Below are 24526 nucleotides of genomic sequence, written 5' to 3'. Positions count from 1 at the left end.
TAGTAGGTGTTTGTTGATTGACATAGCAATCCTTCCTTCTGTTCCTCCCTCCTTCACCACTGTACTGGTAGTCAGAGAAACCTGGTTTTGAGCACTGGCTCTGCCACATAACTATGTGACCTTGAGCAAGTCACATAACTAATCTCTGAGCCTCCATTTCTGCTTTTATGTACAATCAGTTTTGACTAGGTGATCTCAGGTACCTTCCAGCTCTAAAGTCTGTGATTATCTATGCAAAGGAGCCACAGCATGACTTGCCCAGTCTCTCTTCTTCCCAACTATTTCTTTTCTTCCATAGTCCTTGTTGTGCTCCCCTCCACATCCCAAGGACTCCACTTCTGATAAGGAGTAGAGATCTAGGACACTGTCAGAGCTGGCACGTGTTGTTAGAGCTCTGAACTCTCTTGGTCTATCCATTCATTCTCTGTAGCACCAAGTATTAATTAAGTGGCTACTCTGTCTAGGAGGGTTTGTTTTGTTGCATCTCTTTGTGAATGAGCATAGCTGGTAACAGTTGTCAAAACAAATGGTATTTGGCTACAGCCTCTTTGGAAAAAACTCTGGCTCTCCTCTGTGTTGCCCCCTCTGCTAGCTTATCTGGCTGGTTACAGGCTTGGACTGGTAAGCTGCTTTGGGTTGGCCCCTTGCCAGCTTTAGTGTCAGCCCCTGCAATTGGAGAAAGTCACAAGATTAGCCTGGAATTGTGTCCTTTCACCAGCATCACTTCATTGAGAACGAGCATAGATGGCCTTTTCCCCAAAAGAGGTTCAGGCACACTTCTGTGAAAAGAAAAATACCCTCTTCTTCCTTTTTCTTGACAATGTCTTGTAACATGTCCCTACTAGGAACTGTACTTGATTACACTACAATCTCTCCCTTTTGTTTATGCCATGGCTAAGGTGTCCTATTTATACTTTTATTTTTATTTCCCACTCATTGCCTCTTTAAGTAAAGGGGAGCACTCCAGAAATGGAGCCATGGCTTGTATCTGTTGGGATCCCTTGTAATCTATTGGGATCCCTAGAAGATTTTCAGAAACCTTTTGTTCCTTCTTGCTCAAGGGAGCATGTCTGTCTAACTCTGGGGCCTTTAAGATCTGCAGTGTGATTTAGGGCTAGCTTCATTCCACAGTGTGCACATTTGAGGAAATCACTTTGCTCTCTGTGCCTCAGTTTCTTTATAAAATGTGGATAATCATCCTTCACTATATACCACACAAAATTGTTTTGAAAAAAACACTTTTCAAGCCCTAAAATATGGTAGAAATGTGAGTTGCTATTCTTAGATTAGGGCAATTGGAAGCCCTGCAGTTTATGGTTGTGATTTGGGCCGGGTGGGGTCATAGAATCAGTTAATGAAGGCCCCAGAGGATATGCAGTGGGAGCAGTGAACAAGACATAGGCATCACCATTTATTGCTGGTGAGCAGGGGCAGCCTCTCTAACTCCTGCCCACCAGTGAAAGTCTCCACAATGTTGTACAGGGATGAAAGAATGCAATTCCTTTAGCCTTCTCCCTGGGCAGCCCTTTCATTTTATCCATGAATTACTGAGGCCCAGAGAGGTTATGTGACTTAGAACCGGAGGTCACGTAGGTACTGAGTGACAGAGCCAGGATTCAGTTGCATTTCTTTTGCCTCCAAATTCCATGCTCTTTTCAGTGTCCTAATGCAAATCCCTCCATCTCTCTTACTTAGCTTCAGCTACAAAACAAGGAGGTTAGAGTAGATAGCCTTGAAAGATCACTGCTGCTCTGGCATTGCTTTTATGTTCTGTATGATAAGGGCTCCCCTAGCTCTAATATTCAGGATGCTGTGTAGGGACTGACTTTTTTCTGCCTTTACCGTGCATACCTGGGTGGGCAGGCAGACAAGCAGGGTAGGCTTTATGATGAAGACTTTGGTGCTGAAGACCACACGTTGGGACACAGCACTGTCCTCTTTGTTTGGTTAGGAGCCACAGCTGTTCTGGTCTGTCTGGATGAAGGCAAACTGGCCCACTTGAAGAAGAAGGGTGTCTGGGAACTTGATTGTAAATAAGCCTGCTGTACCTTAATCCAGTGTTTTTGGGTTCCTAGACCTTCACAGCATGGTGCAACTCTCACTTGCGGAAAGCTGGCACCCAGATCGAGAACATTGACGAGGATTTCAGAGATGGGCTCAAACTCATGCTCCTCTTAGAGGTTATTTCAGGTAAGGCTTATAACAGATGTATAGAGGTATTGTCAGAAAACTGTGGAAACTACCCCCAGAAAATGGTTGTTGTAGAGGAGAGTGAAATCACCTAACTGCTATAGTGAAGTTGGGTTGAGGTATCCATCTGTCAGCTCTGGACATTGTCCTGGGATGGGGAGTTTTAGTGCTTTGGGCAACAGAAGTAGCTGCAGCATATTTATGAAATGGATCAAGGGGCTCAAAGCCTGTTTTCTGTCCTCTCCCTCCCTCCCCTATCTTCTTCTCTACAGGGGAACGGCTACCTAAACCAGAGCGTGGGAAAATGAGAGTGCACAAAATTAACAATGTGAACAAAGCCCTGGACTTTATTGCAAGCAAAGGTGTCAAGCTGGTCTCCATAGGGGCTGAAGGTGAGTTGAGTTTGGCATCTCTAGGATCAAGTGCCAGCTTGGTCTTTCATTTTTGACCCTGATATATCAAACCATGGGTATAAGGCCATATATGATGGAGTCATGTCAGAAACAAGGATGACTGATATTGCCATTTCATTTTGGAAAACCAGGGGTTTCATAAATCTTCCACAATGTTATAAAACGTTTTCTTGATTGGACTTCAATTAAATTTATCTTTGTTTTTATGAAGCCTTATGTTATTTGCTTTCCTGTTAGAGCAAATCAGTTTTGTATAGTAAAGGGGAAAATTAAAATTTTCAGATTAATTTTGAAAAGGAAACAAAACAACTGTCCTAACCACATTAGTAGAACATGCCCTTTAGCTGGTTTTTCTAGCAGTATGGAGATGATATGGCCTTACACCAGGTCCTTTTAATCAAAAGTCTGCATTTGTGAGTCAGCCAGCATGGGTACAGAGAGACCATTGCCACATTTTGGAAATGATCCCAGTGTCTTTGTAGAGCCCAGTTGCCCTCATACAAGAAAGGAACTTTTGGGGACGGGGGGTTGGGACAAGAAGCTCAATATGGCATAGGGTAGTTTGGTACAGAGAGAATCCTGAAACTATGAATTTTATACTGGGAAAATAATACTATCATCAAAGAAGACTTATAGACACACATCCAGATTGGTTTTCACTCTTTGTTGACTTTTATTCATTTATTTCTTACAAATGCTAATGACAAACTCCCCTGGGTTCAGGGAATAGCAGATGCTTGTTCTTGGGCACAGAGGCAAATTATTAGGCCTGACCCCAGTGCACAGGGTAGATTGAACGTGTCCTCATTTCATTGAGGGGCTTCAGAAAAGGCCATACTTAATCATACTGGTGCACTAGCTCTTCCAGCTCCTAGCCTTGTGTGAAAATCTCCACTTCAGCAAACTCCTTTAAGTACCTAGAAACTGTCCAGATAGAACATGGATGGATACCTCATGCTTTGGTTTAAGTCCATTTTCTGCCCTCCTTAGTGGATGAGGAGAATGCCTCTTTCCTTAAGCCACCACACTTGAAGGGAAAAAAAACAAACCATGGAGTGAATATTCCCTCAGTCCAGTGGCTAGATACGCATGAAACCACAGATGACAGAACTCACAGGCGCTTCAGAGAGGAGGTGAAAGCAGATTGGGGCCAGCAGCTTGGAATCCAACACAGCTAACAATTTTAGTCATTAGTCAATGCAGCTTTTCTTTCCTGGGATATCCATATTGTCCCAGCTTTTAGAAAAACAAAGAAAACTAATTGTTATTAATGACTAGATTAAGAAATTTGGCCCAAATGCCAACACAATTTATTTGTGTTGTTCCAAGTATCACTGTGAGGTATTTCTTTGAGGGATGCCCAGTCTATATTCTGGCAGTCTCAAGTTGTGTGAGGGGTGGGGGTGTAAATTAAAAAAAAAAAAGATCCAGATCCTAAGATTTGTTGTCTTTGAGTGCTTTTATCTTTCTGGCCTGGCCCTAGCATTTTGCTTCTAACAGCAGCATTTATTTTGCTATAATTCTAATATGTAAATAGAAATGGGATGCAAAAGGAGGGGAGCTATTTTTGGCAAACCAGGCTTGAAGCAATTGTTGGTTTTCATTTTGAGGAAAAATTCAACCTAAAAATGTCTGCTGCTTCTCCCACCCCCAGCCTATGGTAACCTCCTGCTCTTAAGAGAACTAAGAGGCTACCCTAGTAAGAAAACGTAGGTGACTTTGAGAAGACTTAGAGAAGAAAAGGCATCTGGAGTTCTGTTGGCCCAGCTAAGCAGTGGGATGGTATCTGAGCTGCCAAAATGAGCTGAAGGCATCTGTCCACTGGGTCAGAGCATGAATCATGAGATGAGAAGCCTTTAGCGAGTTTGCCTTCTGGAGTGCTGACAGCATTGCCCGTGGAGAGGGAATTATCCATCACTCAAACTATCCAAGTCAGATACCTTGAAAGCAAATGGCTTTCACCACTTTGAGAGGACTGACCTTTTTAAAAAATACTGATGGTCTTTTAAAAAATATGCAACTGTTACTTTGCAGTGACTGCCCCTTCTCCAACAGAACCCTTCCTTGCGTGTTGTCACACAGCCCAAGTCTGAAAATACACTCCTCTAATTACAACTATACATTTACCCCCTATCTAATGAGAGATGAGAGGCACCATATTACTTCCAGTGGGGTCAGGCTGGTGAATTGTACTCTTTTTTAAACCTTCATAACTTTGAGGATTCTTTTGTGTGCTATTTTCAGAGATTGTGGATGGCAATGCAAAGATGACATTGGGAATGATTTGGACCATTATTCTTCGATTTGCCATCCAGGACATCTCAGTGGAAGGTAAGAGCTGACTGACTTCTGAGTTAGCTGCCCACCCCTTCTTTGCCAGCTTCCATGAGAGACATGCTAATATCTTGCTAGTCTGTTCAAATTGTATTCCTCTGGGCTTATTTCAGGAGGGTGTTTTGTTGGGAATTGGCCCTTTTTTCAGGTATAGCATCTAGCATCTTTGGTACCTATCTTGGATAAATCCTAATCATCCCATCATGAGTGTCTTCTGTGACCTTCCTTTTGTGGCTGATGTTATTCCAAAGGCCCTTGGACATCCTTTAGCTTATTGGATACGCTTGTAGGAGGTTGGCAGATGGGAATTCTGGGCCCCAGAGAGATGAGGTAATATGCCCAAGGTCATAACAGAATCCGGAACAGAACCTGCTGCTCTTGACTTCTCTCGGGATGCCACTGTCACTTCCTTCTTTGTTTTGGATGTGAAGCAGCATAGGCAATTGTTTTCCTTTGCCTCACCTCCACCTGCAGGATCACATTCCAAGCTGCCTAGGTTTGTGTGATGTGTGATGGGAAGAGAGAGATGCTGTGCCCAGCATAACTCACTGGGGCACCTGATTAGGGAGGGAAAATCATCATTATTCAATAGCTCCTTTTCCTCAGTTCAGCTCAATTTTTCCAACTGTGGGTACATTGGTTTTTTACATATGTCCTGATCTCTGAGATTTTGGGTAAGGGTGACTCACTCTCCTTCACAGGCCCTAAATGTATATTGTCTAGTCTTTAGCCTACATAGACCTAGAATTTTGTTTTCTATCCTCAGAGAACCTTATATACACTCAGTCTGCAGAACCGGGTGATTCCCTATGTGGGAGCCTGTCTGCTGGGGCAGAAATCCCCATTTGTCTTCACTGACTTCATAGCTTTCAGATAGTGTGCTGGCAACTTAGTGAAGCAAACTTTTCTTTCTGAAGAGGTTCCATCCTTCTTGTTGCTTCAGCTCAAAGGACATCTAGCAGTTTTCCCTTGCCTTTCTTCTCTTGGAGTGGCTTATGCCACTAAGGGATATGAGAGAAGAATTCAACTTTTATAGAGGAATGAGCATTAGGTTTGGAGTCACAAGGCTTAGGAAATCTGCCCCCACCCCCCTGCCTCAGTTTGCTAATATCTGAAACAGAAGAATGGACTAGATGACATCTAAAAATCTTTTCGTCTCTCAGTCCTTGATCCTTTCCAGTATAGAAGTGTTATCGCTCCTGCTTGAGGTGCAGGGGGCACAGAGCCAGCAAACGTTTATTTTGTATCTTTGTTTAACCTTTGTCATCAAGAATATGCATTTCAGCAACATCAGCTGCCAGTAGAAGTTCAAAGACATGATATTTTATCATATTTTTTCTTAAAGATGTAGGGGGCAGTTCACTTTTGGGTCCCAAATTATATTTTCTGAGACCTCCTAGGCCTCTCGGGTATCAAAAATTAAAAGTAAAATCTGGGAGTTGTTTCCCTTAGAAAATGTAATAATTTACTTAAATTTTTCTTCCCCACCAGAGTTTTAATTTTGATGTCTTCTGTACTATCATTTGATGACGGATAATTTATCTTATCATAATACATCATATTCTTTCGATGAAGAGCAAGAAAATGTTATTTTGGTACCTGTTAAGCTTATTGTCTTCAAGGCACCGTACTGTAGTCTGGGGATACAAAAAAGAAAGACCAAAAAAAAAATCCTAGACTTTAGCAGTATATATTCTAGTTGGGGGAGAAAACATGTAAATACGTACCCCCATAATAGATACAGAGTAAATGAAGGTAATACAAAAAGGAAGACATTCCCACAGCTTGGCAGACCATGAAAAGCTTTGGCAAAAGGAGTTTAACCTGAGTCTTGGAGGAAGCTAGGAAGTAGTATGTCTCGCCTGTGCAACATTAGTGCAAATGCATGGATTTGGGAGATGGTGTGTTCTGTGTGACACCAAGGAGGCCACTCTAGCTAGCCCATAAGCTTGTATGTGGGGTCTAAAGTATGTGGAGACTGGAAAAATAGGAAGAGGCCAGGTTATGAAGAGTTTACATGAGAGACAAGTTTAGATTGGATGCTGAAGGTGACAGGGAGCCATTGGAGCTCATTGGTTAGAGTGGGCAGCACAGTCAGACCTGACAGCCAAATGGACAAAGATTGGGATTGTGAAGACTTGAGGCAGTCGAGATGCTCTAGGTGACAGGGCCTGCAGCAGGGTGGCAGCTGTGTTGTATCAGAGGAGAAATGGAGATTTGTGTGAGAGATGTGGTGAAGGTAAAAAAACAACCAGATTTGGCAGCAGATTGGATCAGCGTAGTGAGTGTGAATGAGGAGTTAAGGATGACAGCTGAGATGATGAGCCCTACTGAATGGAGCCTTGGGTAAGTAATAGGGAAATCCAGGAGAAGCGAAGGTTTGAAAGGGAAGATTAATGAATTGATTTTGAGCCATCTGTGAGAAATCCAGTTTGAGGAGTACAAGAAACAGCTGGCGATGTGTGACTTGCTCAGCAGAGAGCCTGAGACTGGAAAATCATCTGCATTGAGGTGATTATTAAGTCCATGGGAACTGACGAGATCGGCAAGGGAGAGAGTACTGACCAGAAAGAGCAGGGGGCTCCAGGCAGAACCCTGGGGGAGGCATACCCACTGTGAGCAGATGTAGCATGGATTCTGAGGTGAGGCCTGACAGAGCAGCATCATGAAAACCCAAAGAGGAGAGAAGGTTGTCAGCAGGGCCAAAAAGCTCAGCCTTAGGAAAAAGGCTGATGAGTAAGATAATAAAAGGATGATCGGTAGGTTGGGTGACGGCAGCTTGAATTCAGCAGTGAGGTCAGAAGCCAGAGTGCAGAGGTAGTGGAAAGCTCTGAAGAAGGGGAGTCCCAAGGACAATATTCTTCAACGGTTCAGTAGTTCTTCTGCATCTTCCAAGTGGAGGTTTTTAAGGTTGGCTGAGCCATGGGGAAGAAGCTGGTAAACAAGGGGGAAGGCTGATAGGGTGTAGGCCATAGAACAAGATGTGAGCTAATACCCTTCGGTGTGCAGAGAGCAGAAGTGGCCACCTCTTCATTGGACATGGGAGCAAAGGCGATGTCAGAGTGATAGGGAAAATCGGGAGCTGTCAGCGACAGGGTTAGGGGAGATGAAAAGAACTGGGACAAAAGCTGTGCAGAGAGTTAGAGGGGAACAGAATGTTGATTTGCCTTGCTGCAGTGAGGGTCCAATCAACATGTTTTCATGATTTCCTCCAGCTCCATTCAGCCTCTTGTGAATAGGAGTGAATGAGGTAGATGGCAGGGCTGGAAATTGGCAGAGAATTATCACTGGTGGTTTGGAGATGGGGATGAGAAGGCAGCAAGGGATTAGTGATGGTGGAGAGTTGGTTCACCAAGGAGTCAAACTAGAGAAGGGAGGTGAATGTAGAGGTCCAGAGGTGATGGCCTAGGAAAGACTTGAGGGACTGAGAAGGTGGAGGCCACAGTGAGGCTGGAGAACAGGTTAGGTATCATAAGGCAGAAGGAATGAGAGTGAGAAACGATTGTGATCAGATAGAGGAGTTTGAGGCTCCAGAGTTTTCTGTAGGATGTGGTTTCGAAGTACATTGTCCCCGAGAGAGGAAGTTGATTAGACCCATGGGACCAGTGCCTAAAAACGCATGAGAGGTTAAGAAAGGAGGCTGGAAAAGGGAGTGAATGGCTGAGTCAGTGTTCCCAAAGAGAGGGAACAAGGCCACGGGTGGGAAACTTTGTAGAAAGCTGTTGTTATTATTGCATTGGGGTCCTGTGGGGAAACAGTCTGGCATTAGTTTTCACTGGTTTTTTCTGTCTCACAGAGACCTCTGCCAAGGAGGGTCTCCTTCTCTGGTGTCAGAGAAAGACTGCACCATACAAGAATGTCAACGTGCAGAACTTCCACATCAGGTAAACCTCTGCCTCAGGCCTATAACCCTGGCCCAGGACACTCTGCTTCCTGCTTTAGAAAAAGCAGAGCTGGTGGGTCCATGACAAGCCTTGGGTGCTCCTGACTATAACCTCAGAGAGCTGGCAGCCCCCAGAGAAATTGGAGCGGGGAACGGTGCCTTTCATTGAGTGTACATTAAACCCAGACAAGATAGGTTGTCAGATCACATTTCTGAAATAATGTTGTTCCCTATTATTGAAGCCCTATATGGTTCACCTTTACCTTTCTTAAACACAAGAGTCTGAGACGTGAGAATAAAACTGTGAAAAGTTAGAGGATTATGGAGATTTAGGGCTGAAACTGGATACCATCTAGTGCAATCCTTTTCATTTTAAGAGGAAGAAACAGTCTCCAAGAGCTTAAGCGACCTGCCTGAGGTCACCCTGAAATTTTAGGGAGCAGAGCTGGGGTTGTAGCCCAGGGTCTCTGACTCAAACCCCGGGTTCTTTGTGATCCACTCATTGCTTCTTAGTCATCTAGTTCATCTCCCCACCTCTAGTCATTACTCTTAATATCCCTCCTCAAGGTGTGGCCCCTAGTCCCTATTCTGAAAGCCATGATCTGCAAATGAGAGAACCCTCTTAAGAAATCAATGTGTACAAGCCGTATAAACTGTCGGGGTCCTCAGTGCAGTGTAATCATCACCAGCATTTCATTCAGCATTCTGCGGTGTGCAGAGCATTTCACATGCGGTAACTCCCTTGACCCTCACAACAGCCCTGTAAGGTACTTGCTGCTTTTATTCCCATTTTACAGATGACGAAACAGAGACACAGAAGTTAAAAGACTTAACCAGCACCATACAGCCAGTAAGCCTCCAAGGCAGGATTTGAACTCAGGTCATCCTTACTCCAAGTGTCACCCTCTATCCATTGTGCCAGTTTTATAAAATGCTGACCAAATGAACAGTTGAAGAAGGTAGTTAATGTCCACCTTGGGACAGTGGAAAGAGTAGTAGTGGCTTTGTATTCTGAGGACTTGAGTTTAACTCCTGACTCAGCTATTTTACTCCCTCTGTGACTTTAGTAAAGTTGCTTACCTCTCTGTCTCTTGATTTCCTAATCAGTAAAATTAGGAAATTGCAGTAGATTATCTTTAAGGGCCCTCCCAGCTCTTCATCCTGTGACTCTCCTGTTACTCTTCTCAGAACTAGTCACTAGCTGTGAGGCTTTTAGTAAAGTCTGCGCCTTTTAAAGTGGTAGAAGGAAACTCACATGTGCCTTTTTTCTCAGCTGGAAGGATGGTCTTGCTTTCAATGCCCTGATCCACAGGCATCGGCCAGAGCTGATAGAGTATGACAAGCTGCGGAAGGTAGGCCCCTTGTGTAAACCTTACCCCACTGCTGAGGGGCAGCAGCACTGCCGCGGCTTCCCACAGCCCTGCTGAGACTGTGTAGGGCAGTGTGGAAAGCACATCCTCCAACTGCCTCCATTGTTTATACTCTCATTTTTGCAGTCCTGAGGCCTCCTTGTTATTCTTTTAAAACCAAGCCCTGTAACTAGGCTAGGACCACTGAGGGTCGGGTAAGCCTGGCCCTTGTCTGGCCTTTGATGACTCGCTCAGTCATCCATTCTTGATGTTAGGACACTGTCCATACCAGGGCAGATAGTAGGCAAAGTCAGGGTTATGACAGTTTAGAAAGTGATGAAGCTACTGAGGGCGAGGGCAGTTGGCAAAGGGTCCCCAGAGAAAGCCTGGACCTGTGCTGGAGGTCCCTCCATGGAATTTGGGCTAGGCACAAATTTACAAAATCTTGGAGACGGGAACAGGGGTGTTATGTTGAAAGAAGCATGAAGAATTGTGATTGGCTGGAGCCAGAGGGTCATGTGAGGAAGGGAAGTCAGCGGAGACCAGGCTGTGGAAGGCCTTGGATGCTCTCCTTTAGAACTTTGGCCTTTAACTTGGAGAGCTCTTGGGGGGAGAGGGTGAGGGAATGAGCCAGTACTGAGGTGTGCAGTGAAGATTTAGGAAAATGAATCTGTCAGCCATCGTCTGGATTCCTTGTTGGTGCCTCATTTTCCCTATGGCCAAATCTAAGATGAGTCTTTCAGATTAGCCGGAGCCTGATTTGTGCAGTCTTTCCCCTCTTCTGCCAGCATTAGTGATGCCTTATGGCTTTCACAGGATGTTGGAAGTAAACACTTGCAGTAGGTCCCAGCAGAAGTGGAGCCCAAGACTGCCTTCTTTTCCCTGTCTCTTTCCTCCCTAGACAGTTACTTGTTCTACCATCCCCTAGTAGATCGCTCACCCTTTTGTTTTCCTTCCAGGATGACCCTGTCACAAACCTGAACAATGCCTTTGAAGTCGCTGAGAAGTATCTAGATATCCCCAAGATGTTGGATGCCGAGGGTAAGTGCTTGGATTACTGGCCTTTCATTTCCTAGGTGTTGGTGCAGCAAGTCTGTGTTGGGGGCCTGCTTTGTTCCCCTTTCTTCAAGGTCCTTAGAGTGGCATTCCCAAAAAAAAATAAAAAGAGTGAGCACACGTAAAACAGAGACAAGTACATGACCATGTCCTATGCCATTCCATGGCAAAATGAATGGTCCACATCCCTGGTGTCAAACTCAGATAAAAAATGGCCCCTGCTGGCTGCATGTGGACTTGGGAAACCAGAAATCACCATCATCTCTGTATTTTTACTTTGTTACATATTTCCCAGGCACATTTTAATCTGGTTTGGGCTGTACCTTGGGATTTTTGCAGGCTGATTTTTGAAACCTCTAGTCTGCACAGTAATATTAAAGAGGTGTCAGGAAAAAAATCCACGTAGGACAGGGCAGTCATAGATTTCTGAAACATAGGCTGGATTTGCACAGATGACTTTTTATTTAATTAGTTTCTAGCATTCTTGCATTCAAATGTGACCGCAGACACATATACATGCTAGCTGTGTGACTCTGGGCAAGTCACTTAACCCTTTTGCCTCAGTTTCCTCATCTGTAAAATGAGCTGGAGAAGGAAATGGCAAGCCACTCCAGTGTCTCTGCCAAGAAAACCCGAAATGGGGTCACAAAGAGTCAGACACAACTGAACAACAACAAAGCAAGATGCTTGTCTTACCCCTTTGTCCATATTGGCCGCAGGTCCAAGGAAGACCTTCCTCAAGGCAGATGACCATAAGCCATTTGTTACTGCTTCATGGAGTCAAGAGCTAGTAGAGGTGTGCCCTGTTTTTCCCCCTGGGCAGTATTTGGCTTTGGGGATTTCCTGTTTCCCTCACCCTGTGCAGCTGGGTGACCACAGTAGATAGAGCACCATATCTGGAGTCAAGAACACTCGTCTTCCTGAGTTCAAATCCAGCCTCAGACACTTACTAGCTGTGTGACCCTTAGCAAGTCACTTAACCTTATTTGCCTCAGTTTCCTCATCTGTAAAATGAGCTGGAGAAGGAAATGGAAAACCACTCCAGGATCTTTGCCAAGAGAACCCCATGGACTGGCTGGGGTCATGTAGAGTTGGACACAACTCAAACAACTTGACAACCACAAAACCCTGGGAGCTTTCCTGAAAGTAGAAAGCTTCTTTTGGAGCAGCCCTGTTCCTCGTACATAGTGAGTGGTCAGTTGCCTGGTCTGATGGTCCTCTTCTTCCAGAGAAATGGGCCTTGCAAGCAATCCTTCTGGCCTGGGTCTTTTTTTGTGTGTAATCGTAGGAGCTTCCTAAATACCATACGATTGAGAGAGGGTATAGAAACAGCAGGCCATAGAGGTTGTCTTGTTTGATCCAGTCATTTTACAGAGGGTTTGTCTGAGGTCCAAAGAGGGGGAAGGAGCTGAACTGAGATGACACAGCTGATTAGTGGCAGAACTGGGGGGAGAGTGCTTCCGTCACACTAACGTTGTCTCCTAGGCGGCAGCAGACAACTGCTTTCCTGGTATGTCATTGAACCTGGCACCCCTGTGCCCTTCAGCCCCCGTCCCAGTGAGCAGGTTGCCATCTGCCAGCTGCTTTAACCCTTGTTGTTCACTTTCAGACATCGTGAACACAGCCCGTCCTGACGAGAAGGCCATTATGACCTATGTGTCCAGCTTCTACCATGCCTTTTCGGGAGCGCAGAAGGTACCCGGCGAAGAGGGCTGGGCCTGCCTCGCTGTCCCTCTGCCCCTGCAGCCTCCCATGCTCACCTCATTTCTCTTGCAGATGGCAGTGGCCTCTTGCTGACTGGAAGCCATTCCCCTTCCCCTTGGTACTCATATGTTAGTCTGCATCACTAGGCACGGAAAACTGGCAGTTGTGGGCATTCGGGCTTGGGCCAACCCTGCCTTAGCTCTGTCTCCTCCTCCCCCATGCCATCACCCAGGCGAATTTCCAGCATTTAAGAGTGTGATTGGAAACGGAACCCACCTTTTTAAAGCTCTTTTGTCCATCCCCACACCTCCTAAATCTGGGGAACCAATTTGTGGAGACAGGACAAGCACACAGGCACACACATAGACACACCTGCGCACCAGAATCTTGTATCCAAGCTGGGGTTTGGTTTCCAGTCCAGAGCGAATGCTTGTTCTCTTCTCCTGCATGAGCCCAGGGCCCTGGCTCCAGCTCCTGCCCCTGCACTTTTCACTCTCTCCTGCCTTTCTCTCTTTCTCTCTCTCTGCGCAGATATTGTGGGCACTCTGAGGCCCGATGAGAAGGCCATCATGACATACGTGTCCTGCTTCTACCACGCTTTCTCGGGGGCTCAAAAGGTGAGCTTCAGGTGGGGGAGCCCTTGATGCTGCAGCAAGGGGTTGTATCCCTGTGAGCACTTACCAGGGTGTAGATTGTACCAGGAGGCCACTCTGGCTTGTGCCTGGCTCTACATTTTCTACTCCCATTAGGAAAAATAAAGAGGCCACTGCAGAACGAGCAGGCCAGGTACTCTTGTCACTTCCTTCTAAAGGATTTCTAGGCTGGCCCTGGAGTGAGACAATGCCTCTGCTCAGCCCAGGATCCTGACTGACAGGGGCACCATGAGATGTTCCAGCTGGTCTGAGCCTCCCTCCCCAGTGTGGCAGGAAAGGTCCGTGTTCAACATCTTAAGATATTGACAGAGTAAGCCTCATATGGGAGGATATCCTTCCCATCCGAGCATTATTTCACCGCAAAGATCTCCCCCTCCAGCATCTATTGAGCACCCAGGATATGAACTTTAGCGCCGTTACCTGTCCAAGGGCAGAGCCTTAGGGCTGGATGACCTGTGAGTAGCAGCTTTTCACTGTATTCTATTTTATACCAACTCACAGAATTTGAGAAAGGTGCTGCCCACTCTAACCTCCTACTCCTTCTTGGTTCAGCTTTCTACTTAGCTCAAAGCATTCTAGACCTACAGTGCCCTGAAAAAGCCATGGAGGAATCAGTAATTCAGTTAAAAATACCACTTCATTTTATCATGAGCTTCTGCCACGCCCCACCCCCACTCCTACCTAGATTCCTGTGGAGACAGGAGAGATGAAAGCACTAGGCCTGGTTTGACTCTCCTGGCTCCAGAGCTGCTGTGTTGGAGCCGAGGGGCAGGAATCAGAGGCCAGGGGCTCACTGAAGCCCAGCTGTCTTGGTTGAGGTGTTGGTCTCTGTATCCTCAGTCATGACCTTCTCTGAACACCACTACAGTCCAGACAGAGCAACCCGAAAGTGGGGGACCCTGGACTCTTCTTGACTCTGTTGTCCTTCTTACCGTGGATGGAGAGCCAGCTTTTTCACTCAGTTCAAGGCTCTGGAAAGCTGGGAATGGCATTGCTTTCTTCCCTTCAGCCATCAGGAGGCCTCCTACTTGACAAGGCTCCTGTGACAGCCTATGCTCTGTGATTTTGCTTAGGTTTGGTTACTGGAAATGGACTTTGGGGAAGGGTAGCTAGGTTGTTTGTTGGAAGGCTAAAATGAGTGAGGAGGCAGGTAGCATTTCAGTACTATGTGACCTGCCCAAGAACCTGTTGGTTGTATTTGATCCTCACCCTGGGGTTACTAGTCTAACTTCTGCCTGCCTATTCCTTTGGGATGGAGAATCATAAAGGAAGTCCAGAGGTTTTCTAGATGGCAAATCACCCATCTCAGAGGCAACTCTGGAGTCATGGGTTACCCAAGTGGAGACTGGGAGCCGCAAAGCCATGGTGCGCTGGAGGTGGTGGGGAGCTACTGAAGTGCCCCATGTCACTACTAGGCCTTTGTATCCCACGTTTGATTCCTGTGTTAGGGGGAAATCGGACTGTGTTGCTACAATGTGGATACCCTCAGCTCTTTGTGGTGCAGAGCCCAGTTCCCCCATATCCATTGTCCCTCCACCCAGCCCTGCCTGGTCAGCTGTCACAGAAGGAGTTGCCTGCAGAGTTGGTGAGGGCTTTATGCAGGGATTTCCTCCACCTCGAGGTGGTAGGGCACCACACCTGTCCTGTTGCCTCCCATCACTGAGATGCCTACTTTCAGCATCCATCAGTAAATGGATAGTAGCTCAGAAGATGTTGTGAGAGTCTTATTGGATTGGGCATGACTGGCAGCTGAAGAAAGGGAGATCTCATCATCTTCACATCCTTTGTTTGACCCCTGTTTTGCACAAAGGTTAAGGACGAACATTCTTCCCTCCACCCAGCCAAGACTTCGTTCTGTTGGTGCTTCCCCTTACATTCTCTTTGGAGAGTTTTTCTGCATTGGCTTATATACTGCACCCCTCGCATGGCGCTCTGGCTTCTGTTAGCATCTTGCAGCATGTGCCAGTGTGCCCCAGAAATGAGTGTGTGTGATTGTGTGCACACATGGGCATGCACACCCCCTGCTAATTCTTGCTGCAGGCTCTCTTTTGGCTGTACTGGGAGGCTAGCTGAGTCCATGAGGGTGGGGACTGGGGAGGGCACTTAGCTCAAGCCATTGATGTCCATATTAGAGTTCATGATTATGGAGGCCCTTGGTAGCTCACCTCCCTAGCCTTTTCTGTTTTCCTTCCCCATCCTTCTGTAGACCCTCCTCACTATTTCTGTTGCTGTCTGGCTTTCAAGTCCTCCTCTTGGATCCTTTCTGTGCTTCCTGAAAGGTACCTGTTCTCTCCACTTTCCTTTCTCTGTGTGGTTTCCCTTTCCTTCCTTAAGTTCCTTGGCCCTTGTTTTGTGATCTTTTGAAGAAAGCAGCTCTGGCCCTAGGGAGGGCAAAAGGATAGAAAGCCAGGGCAGTGGCCCTGGGCCAGTTTTTTCAAAGTGCTGCTAGTTTCATCCCCGATGTTGAGGAGACTACCTTGAATTCAGTCTCCTTAATCTCTGTGACTATGTGTACCCCTTTGTCCCTGAGGATAATTATGCTTCCTGGCATTTCCCATAGGAAGCACATTCAGTTGTGTGAGGGGAAGGGGCACATAGCTCTTGTACTGTACGTTCAGACTCTTTCCCAAGGCATCTAATGCGCCGCCCACCCAACCAGGCCAGCGAAGGGAGACACGGCAGGCTGAGCCGCATCAGAAGCACTTAGATTAGTTCCATATATGTCTCTTGGCAACCTGGCTTCCCTTGGAGAAATGGACCCTACCTCACCTTTCCTGACCTCCTCTTAATGCTGGGGGAGTATGCCAGGTTGCAGTTGAATTCATTTATCAAAAAGAAAAATATGAAGGTTGACACTCCATGGAGGTGTCAGCCCCAGACATGCTGAGCCTGTCCAGATGGACAGTAGGACTTTTAGCTGGGGACTGCTATCTAGCTCTGGTTTTTGGACTTCTCTTCCTGACCTAGCATAACAATAGCCAACAATATTGAGGCTGGGCTCCATCTTGGAGAGTCGGGCAGCCTAGAAACCTTCCTTAGGAGAACACCATGGGGACGTAAGTGCCAGTGAGCTCTGGCAGCACTGTGAGTTCTTCAGAACTTAATCTTGCTTGGGACTGACTTGCTTCCTTTCCTTCCCCCTGTTCTGCAGGGTAGGGGGGGTCAGGGGGTGGGAGGAGGCAGTTGGGACCTGGGCTGAAGAGCTGTTCCATGTGGCCCTGACTGTCTCAGTGTTCTCTTCCCTACTGCACTAGGCTGAGACTGCTGCTAACAGGATCTGCAAGGTGCTGGCTGTCAATCAAGAGAATGAGCACCTGATGGAGGATTATGAAAAGCTGGCTAGTGATGTAAGTCCCCTCTGGGCTAGAGCCAAAGGGAAGGGCTAGGCCGGTGCATGCGTGTGTGTGTGTGTGTGTGTGTGTGCTGTGTTTGCAAGTGTATAACACTGTGGGCTGGGTTCACGGTAGGGGGTGGAGTATCATTAGTATAATATGTCACTGTCACTGTGACCAGCATCTAAAGTAGTAGTTCAGGAGACAGTCTTGCAGTTAATCGGTTCAGCATGTTAGTAAATACAACCAATGTTTTCTGTAACTATAAAGTTGTGCTTGTCATGTGTGACTCATAACTCTCATTAGGTATGGAGGGATACTATACTCTTGTCCTCCAAAAACCAGCCCCTTTATCAATTGAAGCCCAGTTAGAAAATCAGCCCCTCAACTTTCAGATTCCAACCTTTCCTCTTCCTGGGACTTCTATGGCAACATTTTGTGTGTGTGTGTAATATTGCTGAAAGTACAATAAAAACCTCATCACTGGTGCAAACCTGGCTTTCCCTGGCTCCACAGCTGCTGGTATGGATCCGACGTACCATTCCTTGGCTAGAAGACCGTGTGCCTCAAAAGACCATCCAAGAGATGCAGCAGAAGCTTGAGGACTTCCGTGATTACCGGCGGGTGCACAAGCCACCCAAAGTTCAGGAGAAGTGCCAGCTGGAGATCAACTTCAATACTCTGCAGACCAAACTCCGGCTGAGTAACCGCCCTGCCTTCATGCCCTCTGAGGGCAAGATGGTTTCAGTAAGTGATTAATCAGGACGGATAGTCTTTCACTGTCACTATCTTCCTTTGAGAGTGAGAGTGAATAGGCATTTGGGAAAGGGCCTGGGATTTGGAAATTGGAAGCTAAATCCCTCTGGGGGTGCTTACATGGCCTTGGTCAAGTGACTTCTCCTCTCTGGGTCCATGTTGCCTCATTAATCACATGAGAAGGTTGGATTAGATAATTTCCAATTTTAAGGTCCTTTCCACCTCTAAATCATTTGCTCCCAAGGATTGACCTTAGAGTTCTTCCATAGGAGCCCTTGAGTAATAGAAGGGGCTCTTCATGTGTTGTCAAGCACAAGGTTAATGGCCTGCTTGCCATTCTTTGACTAGAGCAAATTTCTTCATCCCTCCATTGAGGAGAGAACAGTCTTTGGGATGCTGCTCCTGTCCTTTCTCTGTGGACATTCTGAGCTTTCATTCGCTCAGTGACTGAATGATCTCTTTATGCTTTGATTTCTAGGATATCAACAATGGTTGGCAGCATCTGGAGCAAGCAGAGAAGGGCTTTGAAGAGTGGCTGCTCAATGTGATTCGGCGACTGGAGCGACTGGATCACCTGGCAGAGAAGTTTGGGCAGAAAGCCTCTATCCATGAAGCATGGACTGATGGTAGGGGGCCTGGGTCAGCCACTTGGGTCTCTTCTCTGTGTGTCTAGCTTTTGGCTGAGGGTGGTTCTGCTCTAACCCCACAGCTGGAGTGTCCCTTCAAAGAGATCTTAAAGGAGACTGCCACTGTCGTGGCTAGGCAGGAGAACCCCGGAGGCCCAGTTAAACTGGATGTCTGACCCTTGGTCTGGTCCCAGGGTGACCATCTCTGTTCGGTCTTCACAAGCCAGTGTCCCTGAGACGCCCAGGATCTCCTTGGCCTCATCCTCTGGGCAGCTCATCCCAGCTAGGAGACAGTTACGTATTCCCAGGTCTGGCGAGCTGGTCTTCCCGATAGTCACACTTCACTAACACTTGAAGGGCTATCAAATGCTTTCCTTACAAAAAACTTCAGACGCAGAGAGGAAAAGGAATGTTCCTTCCATCTTACAAATGAGAAAACAGGTTAAAATGAGTGAACACGTTCACTGAGAGGCTAAAGGACTTTCCTGTCATCACAGCCCTAGTAATCATTGATGCCAGAGTTCAGACCCGGGTCTCCTGACCACATTCCGCCCGCTCTGCCGTTCTGCCTCTCTGGAGGATCACCCACTTCTATTGTAATAGGGTTTAAAAAATAAGTGTAGCTTTGTGTTTTTCTCTCTACACTCACCATGATCTTAAAGACATCAGTACTGTCTTCTCAGCTTTTTTCTTCAAATTGAAAATTCACCAGTCAGACTTCTTAATTTAATTCCTGTGGTATAAGATTGGTAAGTATTGTTATATTTTGGATCACTCTCCTTTGCATAGAATACTGAACACCCAACCTACTCTCCCGCTGCAGCACAGCCTGTTCAACCCCCAAAGGAAAAATGAGTTTTGCTGAACATGTTTTGTGCCACACTTGGTCCAGAATGTGTGTGGATTTGTCAAAAATCCGGAGGGACGGATTCCACTTTGGGCTCTAGCTTTTTGTCCTTTGAACCACTTTCAGTGGGAGAGCCTAGAGGCCAAGAGGCAGATCCTGTGGCTGCTCAGAACCAGAGCCCTTGCTCATCTTCCCCTCTTTCCTCAGGACTCAGTCATGTCTGAGAGTGATGCTTCTCCCCAAAGGACAGTTTGGGCTTCCATGCCTCAGCACTCTGGTTATCTGCTTTTCCATTGGCCCAAGGCACCCCACTCTTCCATGTCTTGTCAGGCCCCGGACTGTGATTCAGTTCCCTTCACCTGAGGGAGAGAGGAGCCTGGAAAAGCCACTAGATTCGGCCTTCATCTTTTCCTCTTTGTTTAGCCCCTGGCCTCTTTTCCGAATCCCTTGACTTTTGGCTCTGAAGAAAGATTCGCTGCACTGAAAAAGCCATTTCAGCTAGCTTCATGGTCCACTCTTCAGAATTGTAGAGTGGCCTTTAGTCGACCTGCCTCAGCCCCCTTAGCTGCCCAGTCCAGACAGGCACCTGAAGTCACCAAGTAGACAGTATTTTGTTGCACAAAGTAATGCTGCCCCTCTTTGGGATGGTCTGGCTGAAACAGGCAACTTTGCAGAGGTTCATGCTTCCCTCCTGTTCCTGACCTATCTAGAAGACTCCCCCAAAAAAGACCCTGATCCCCTCTGGGCTTGTGATCAGAGAAGCTTGGAGCTAAAGCATTGGCCCATTACATAGAGGTGATCTTTGTTCCTCTGGAGATGTGGCCTCTCTCTTTGTTGGCCCTCTTCAGGATCCAGGATTCAGGATCCCCGGGGAAGCCGGCTCCATCCCACGAGTCCCAGGCTTTGTCTCCTTGGTCTTTAGAGGCAGCTCTGTGCTCAGCCCGGAGTCAGGGAGACCCGAGTTCACCTCTGACCTCAGGCGCTTCCCAGCTATGTGGGCAAGTCACTTCACCTCTGCCTCAGTTTCCTCACCTGTAAAATGAGGAGAACAGTAGCACCCCTCCCAGAGTTGTTGTGAGATGAGGATTAGAAAGCCCTTAGCACAGCGCCCAGCACACAGTTGGCACTTCAGCAAAGTTGCTTTCCTTCCTTCATCTTGAAACCTTTTTGCAGCCCCTATCCTCTTCCTTGTTTCCTGGCTAGTTTGTGTCTTGATTGTTTAACACGAAGGCAAGGGTGCGTGCATGTGTGTGTGTGACAAAGTATCAACTCCAGTTTTTGAACTCGTGTCCTCTGCCTTCAAATCTAGAGATTTTCCTACTAATACATGCATGAATCCCAATAGCCTAATTTCATGTTCCTGTTCTGCTGCTTGCATGACTGTATATGGCCTTGGGCACAAAGCTGTTCCCTTCATCCTCCGAAGAACTGGCTGAAGGCCATGCCAGCTGAGCTCAGGCTCCCAGCAGCTCTTCCTAGATGGCCTTGCTCACAGACTTCGGAGTACGGATAGGCTCGTCACAGGACTCTGGCCATGAGTTTTTTCAAAGCCAGAAACTAAGAAAAATTGCTAAATGGACTTCCCATGAAGTGAGTTTCAGCCTCCATATGTGCAGTAGTACTGGCAGAGAGAGGGACAGAGCATGTTCACAATCATCCAGTTTGTAGACTGCCTCACCTGGTGGCCTGCACATGGACTGACTGCTGAAGGGACAGCTTGTACAAATGTGCATATCCCCACTACAGATGGAACCCCCAAAGGGGGAAGAAGGGTGCAGTTAAATGGCAGGGTTCTTAGGACCTGGGGTTTGTGGGGCATTGATATCTTACAGGACAGCTGCTCATCTTGTATTTCAGCGTTCATGAGAAATAGGTACAGAAAAGACCACCTGAAAGTAATTGCAACTTATACAGAGGCTAGAGAGGCAGAGAAATTTTATGAAGCTCTCCAGTGACCACCTGTTAGCTTTATGAATGAATACAAATGCTTGCTTGTCATTTAAAGCCCCCTCACAGCCTGGCTTCCATCTACCTTTCCAGGCTTATATGTCACTTTCCTTTAATGTAGGATTCTGTGATCCAGCCAGACTAACCTTTCGGTTCAGAACACGTGGTATCCCATCTCTTTTTTCCCTCCCTTTGCACAAGCTATGTGGGTTCCTCTGTAAAGACTTTTTCTTCCTTCCCTTGCACCCCCCCCCCTTACCAAAAAGTACCTCTGTGTGATGTGTCTGTCTGTGTGTGAGAGAGAATGTTAGTGCAGTTGGCTATGCAACAATGTGATAGGCACCCAACTAAAGAAAGTCCTACTGATGGCATTTAAGGATGAAATCAAACGGGAGAAGCACAAGTAAATGCTGGGTTGAAAACATCCTCCAGGGCATCACCCTAGTGCCTTTGGGATGTAGTGGGGAAGGCATTGGTGAATAGAGAGGAAGAAGAGAAGCTAGGCCGAGTCTGGAGTGGGGCTACAAGACACCCAGGGCGAGAGCAGGCAAGCTTTCACAAGTGATGGTCTCATTCACAGCAGACCACATCTTCACCATTATACAGGGAACTAAAAGAGCTGGAAAATCCCGAGATGCTCCTGTGCTTCATTTTTTTATTAAAAAAAAAAAAGTTTTTGATTCAGTTGAACAGAACACCAGCTTCTCTTCGACTGTGGCATCTCCCCCACACATACCAGTTATGTAAGATTCCTCAAAAGGTAAAACAGAGATCTTGTCTTGTTCAGCTCTGTCATCATAACTATCAAGAAAGCATCGAGTAGAGTGAAGCTCGCTTGTCCCTCTGTAGATTGTCATTGTCCACGGGAGGCCAGGTCACAAAGGAATCTCCTATGGTGGATGAGGCACAGATGGGCTGTGGTCTGTGTCAGGAGGGAATCGGTAGAGTCACAGATCACTCCTTTGCCGTAGACCTCGGTTTCTAAATGACTCTGTTGAACCAGATCCCTCAAGTCCCTTCTCTGACCCATTGGGGTCCCTTGCCTGCTCTTTACCAGTGGGGCCTAGCATAGCTGTCTTCCTCAGGCCACTCTAGGGAAGACTTGAGTAGCCCTGGGGTCTTGGAGTTCCCTCCACAGTTAATGCTGTTCTCCTGCCTCAGACATGAGTCTCTTTCAGCCTCAGTTACGTAATCTGTAAAATGGGGGTAATAACAGCATCTGCCTAACAGGGTTGTTGTGAGGATCATTTGAGCAAACCTCACAGTGCTGTGTGAATGCTAGCTCTTGTTATCCTCCCTCCCTGCTTAGGGAGGCTGTGGGCTGTAGCCCTTCCCAGTAAGGAGGGCAGTCCACTCATTATGGTGTCTACCCTTGGTAGGAGGTGGGAAAGGAGGGTGAATGGCTTGCCTCTTATCCCTTTATGACTTTATTGCCTGTGGGTTTGGGTAGAAGGCTCAGAGGATGTCAAGTCCTGGGCCTCTGGACCTGTCACTGAGTGGGCACCTGGAGCCTGAGCACTCTGAAACGCCACAGCTGATCTGACCTAATGAAATCAATCTAAGCACTGATCTCCCAGACCTCTTGGGAGCCTAGGAGTGATCTCTGAGCCTCCTTTCCTTGGAAGTGTTTTTCCTCTTCTCTAAAATTCCCATGGATGGCGTGAACTTTCTCTGGTGTTCTCCCATGGCTTTTGTTCTTGGGTATATAATTACTCAGACTCCAAGCCTAATAACAGCATTTCTTTCCTCCTTTAAAAGGCCTGACAGACGAACCCTTCACACTTCCAGCTGCCCCATTGTACAGAGCCTGGGAAAGATGGGATGGTGTAATTGAGCCTAGGGAAGCTCTGGATAGAGATAAGGGCCAGCCCCTCAGGCTCCGTGCTGGGCCTCCATCCAATCCTTTTCCCTCCTTTCTGCCTCAGGCCCAGCTCCAGCCCTGCCTTCATTCACATAATCATGGCATGAAAGTAGGAAAGTACTTCATAAACCAGCTCATCTTGTTCATACCTGAACAGTAATAATACTCCCTTGTACAGGGTCCCTAACAAGCCTCCACTCCCAGAGCACTCTATTTTCCTCTTTAAACTTTGTTGGGATTTTTTTTCCTGGCTTCAATCTGCCCTTTTTAACTTGCCTTCATTCCTTCTAGTTCTCTCTAGCACCAAACAGGACACATTTAATACCTTTTCCTCCTGACAGTTCTTCGGATATCTGGGGGAGCTATCATTTTTCTCTTCCCACCCCTTCTCCCACTATCCTCAATTGTATCTTCTCTAGTTTAGGCATCCCTAATACTTCAATCAATCTATTTATGCATTGGTCATTGAAAACAACCTAAAAGGTAGCTGCTTGTAGCCATTATGAATATGGCATCTCTAGGCCTAAGGTGCCTGCCTTGCAGTTTCCAAACCAAGACCCCGCGCCGATGCCACTGGGTGCAGTTGGGTATAGGTTGGCCAAACTCACATGTTCTCTCCTACCCAAGCCTGAAGCTGGGCCTGGACAAGAAACTGCTCGACTCCTGGCTATCTCCAGTCCAACCCAGCTTGGCCTTAGCTTTACCTTATGGTGGGGAGCACCTCTGTGACTTGATGGGACTTGCAGATGTCCTTGTTTTCCTTTCCTGGGTCTCTGTTAGCCAGCTCTGACCATTCCTCTCTGATCCCTGTCCCGCAGGTAAGGAGGCCATGCTGAAACAGAAAGACTATGAGACAGCCACCCTGTCTGACATCAAAGCACTCATCAGGAAACATGAGGCCTTCGAGAGTGACCTGGCAGCTCATCAGGACCGCGTGGAACAAATTGCTGCCATTGCCCAGGAGCTGAAGTATGTTGGCTTCTTTCCCAGTGCGGCTCAGGGTGGGGGAAATGTCCCCAAAGGAAGCCAGACATTGCCACTTCATGATCTGAACTTTGGGGACCAGCTATCATCAGAAAGTTCTGTGGGGAAGAGCTAGCAACCTTCTGTGGCCCTAGATTTTTGTCTCCTTCCATACCAATGCTTTATTTCCAGAGGCCTTCCTGAGCCACACCTCCACAGTATCTGAGTCATATAAATAGGCCCTAGGCTGTTTTAGTAGCATGGTTTTGGTGGGAGGGCCTCTTGGCCTCCCTCTGCCTCCCTCCGCCTCCCTCCCTGTGGGTCCTGCTGGCCCACATGCTCACTGCATGGCTGTGTTTGAGCAAGGCTGCCCCAGGCCCCCAGCCCTGCATCCCAAGGGGGAAATGGAAGTACAGTGGCACTATTGTTCCTGGCGCTCCCAACCCCCTTCCCTTCTTCCCCCGATTAGAATATACTTATTGTAAGAGCTTCCAGGCAGCCAGGGATTTTTTTCCTCACTTCCCCACCCTAGTCAGATAAACTCATGCACACAATTAGTACACTCAGCATTGGGCCTGTGGGGAGCCAATGAATGTGTGCCTTATTCCCCTA

The 24526-nt window shown here is 47.1% G+C and overlaps 1 protein-coding gene across 2 annotated transcripts in view; it reads left to right on the top strand.

Annotated features, from left to right (window-relative positions):
- The window catches only part of ACTN4 (actinin alpha 4), an 80783-nt gene that overhangs the window by 48311 nt on the left and 7946 nt on the right, over window positions 1–24526 (top strand). Inside the window, exons 2-12 of one of the 2 annotated variants that reach the window (XM_036744247.1) lie at window positions 2076–2190; window positions 2463–2582; window positions 4848–4934; window positions 8734–8821; window positions 10094–10172; window positions 11129–11210; window positions 12835–12920; window positions 16837–16929; window positions 17431–17661; window positions 18149–18296; window positions 23770–23920. In XM_036744247.1, coding sequence (XP_036600142.1) covers window positions 2076–2190; window positions 2463–2582; window positions 4848–4934; window positions 8734–8821; window positions 10094–10172; window positions 11129–11210; window positions 12835–12920; window positions 16837–16929; window positions 17431–17661; window positions 18149–18296; window positions 23770–23920 — 1280 coding nt within the window. Of the gene's footprint in view, window positions 1–2075; window positions 2191–2462; window positions 2583–4847; window positions 4935–8733; window positions 8822–10093; window positions 10173–11128; window positions 11211–12834; window positions 12921–13460; window positions 13547–16836; window positions 16930–17430; window positions 17662–18148; window positions 18297–23769; window positions 23921–24526 lie in introns of both variants that reach the window. The other variant, XM_036744248.1, reaches the window with a different exon arrangement.

This window comes from Trichosurus vulpecula, chromosome 2 (genome assembly GCF_011100635.1).
Source record: "Trichosurus vulpecula isolate mTriVul1 chromosome 2, mTriVul1.pri, whole genome shotgun sequence".
In the NCBI taxonomy this organism is placed as follows: domain Eukaryota; kingdom Metazoa; phylum Chordata; class Mammalia; order Diprotodontia; family Phalangeridae; genus Trichosurus; species Trichosurus vulpecula.
Note: the sequence above shows the minus strand (reverse complement) of the source record. Positions and strands in the feature narration are given on the sequence as shown.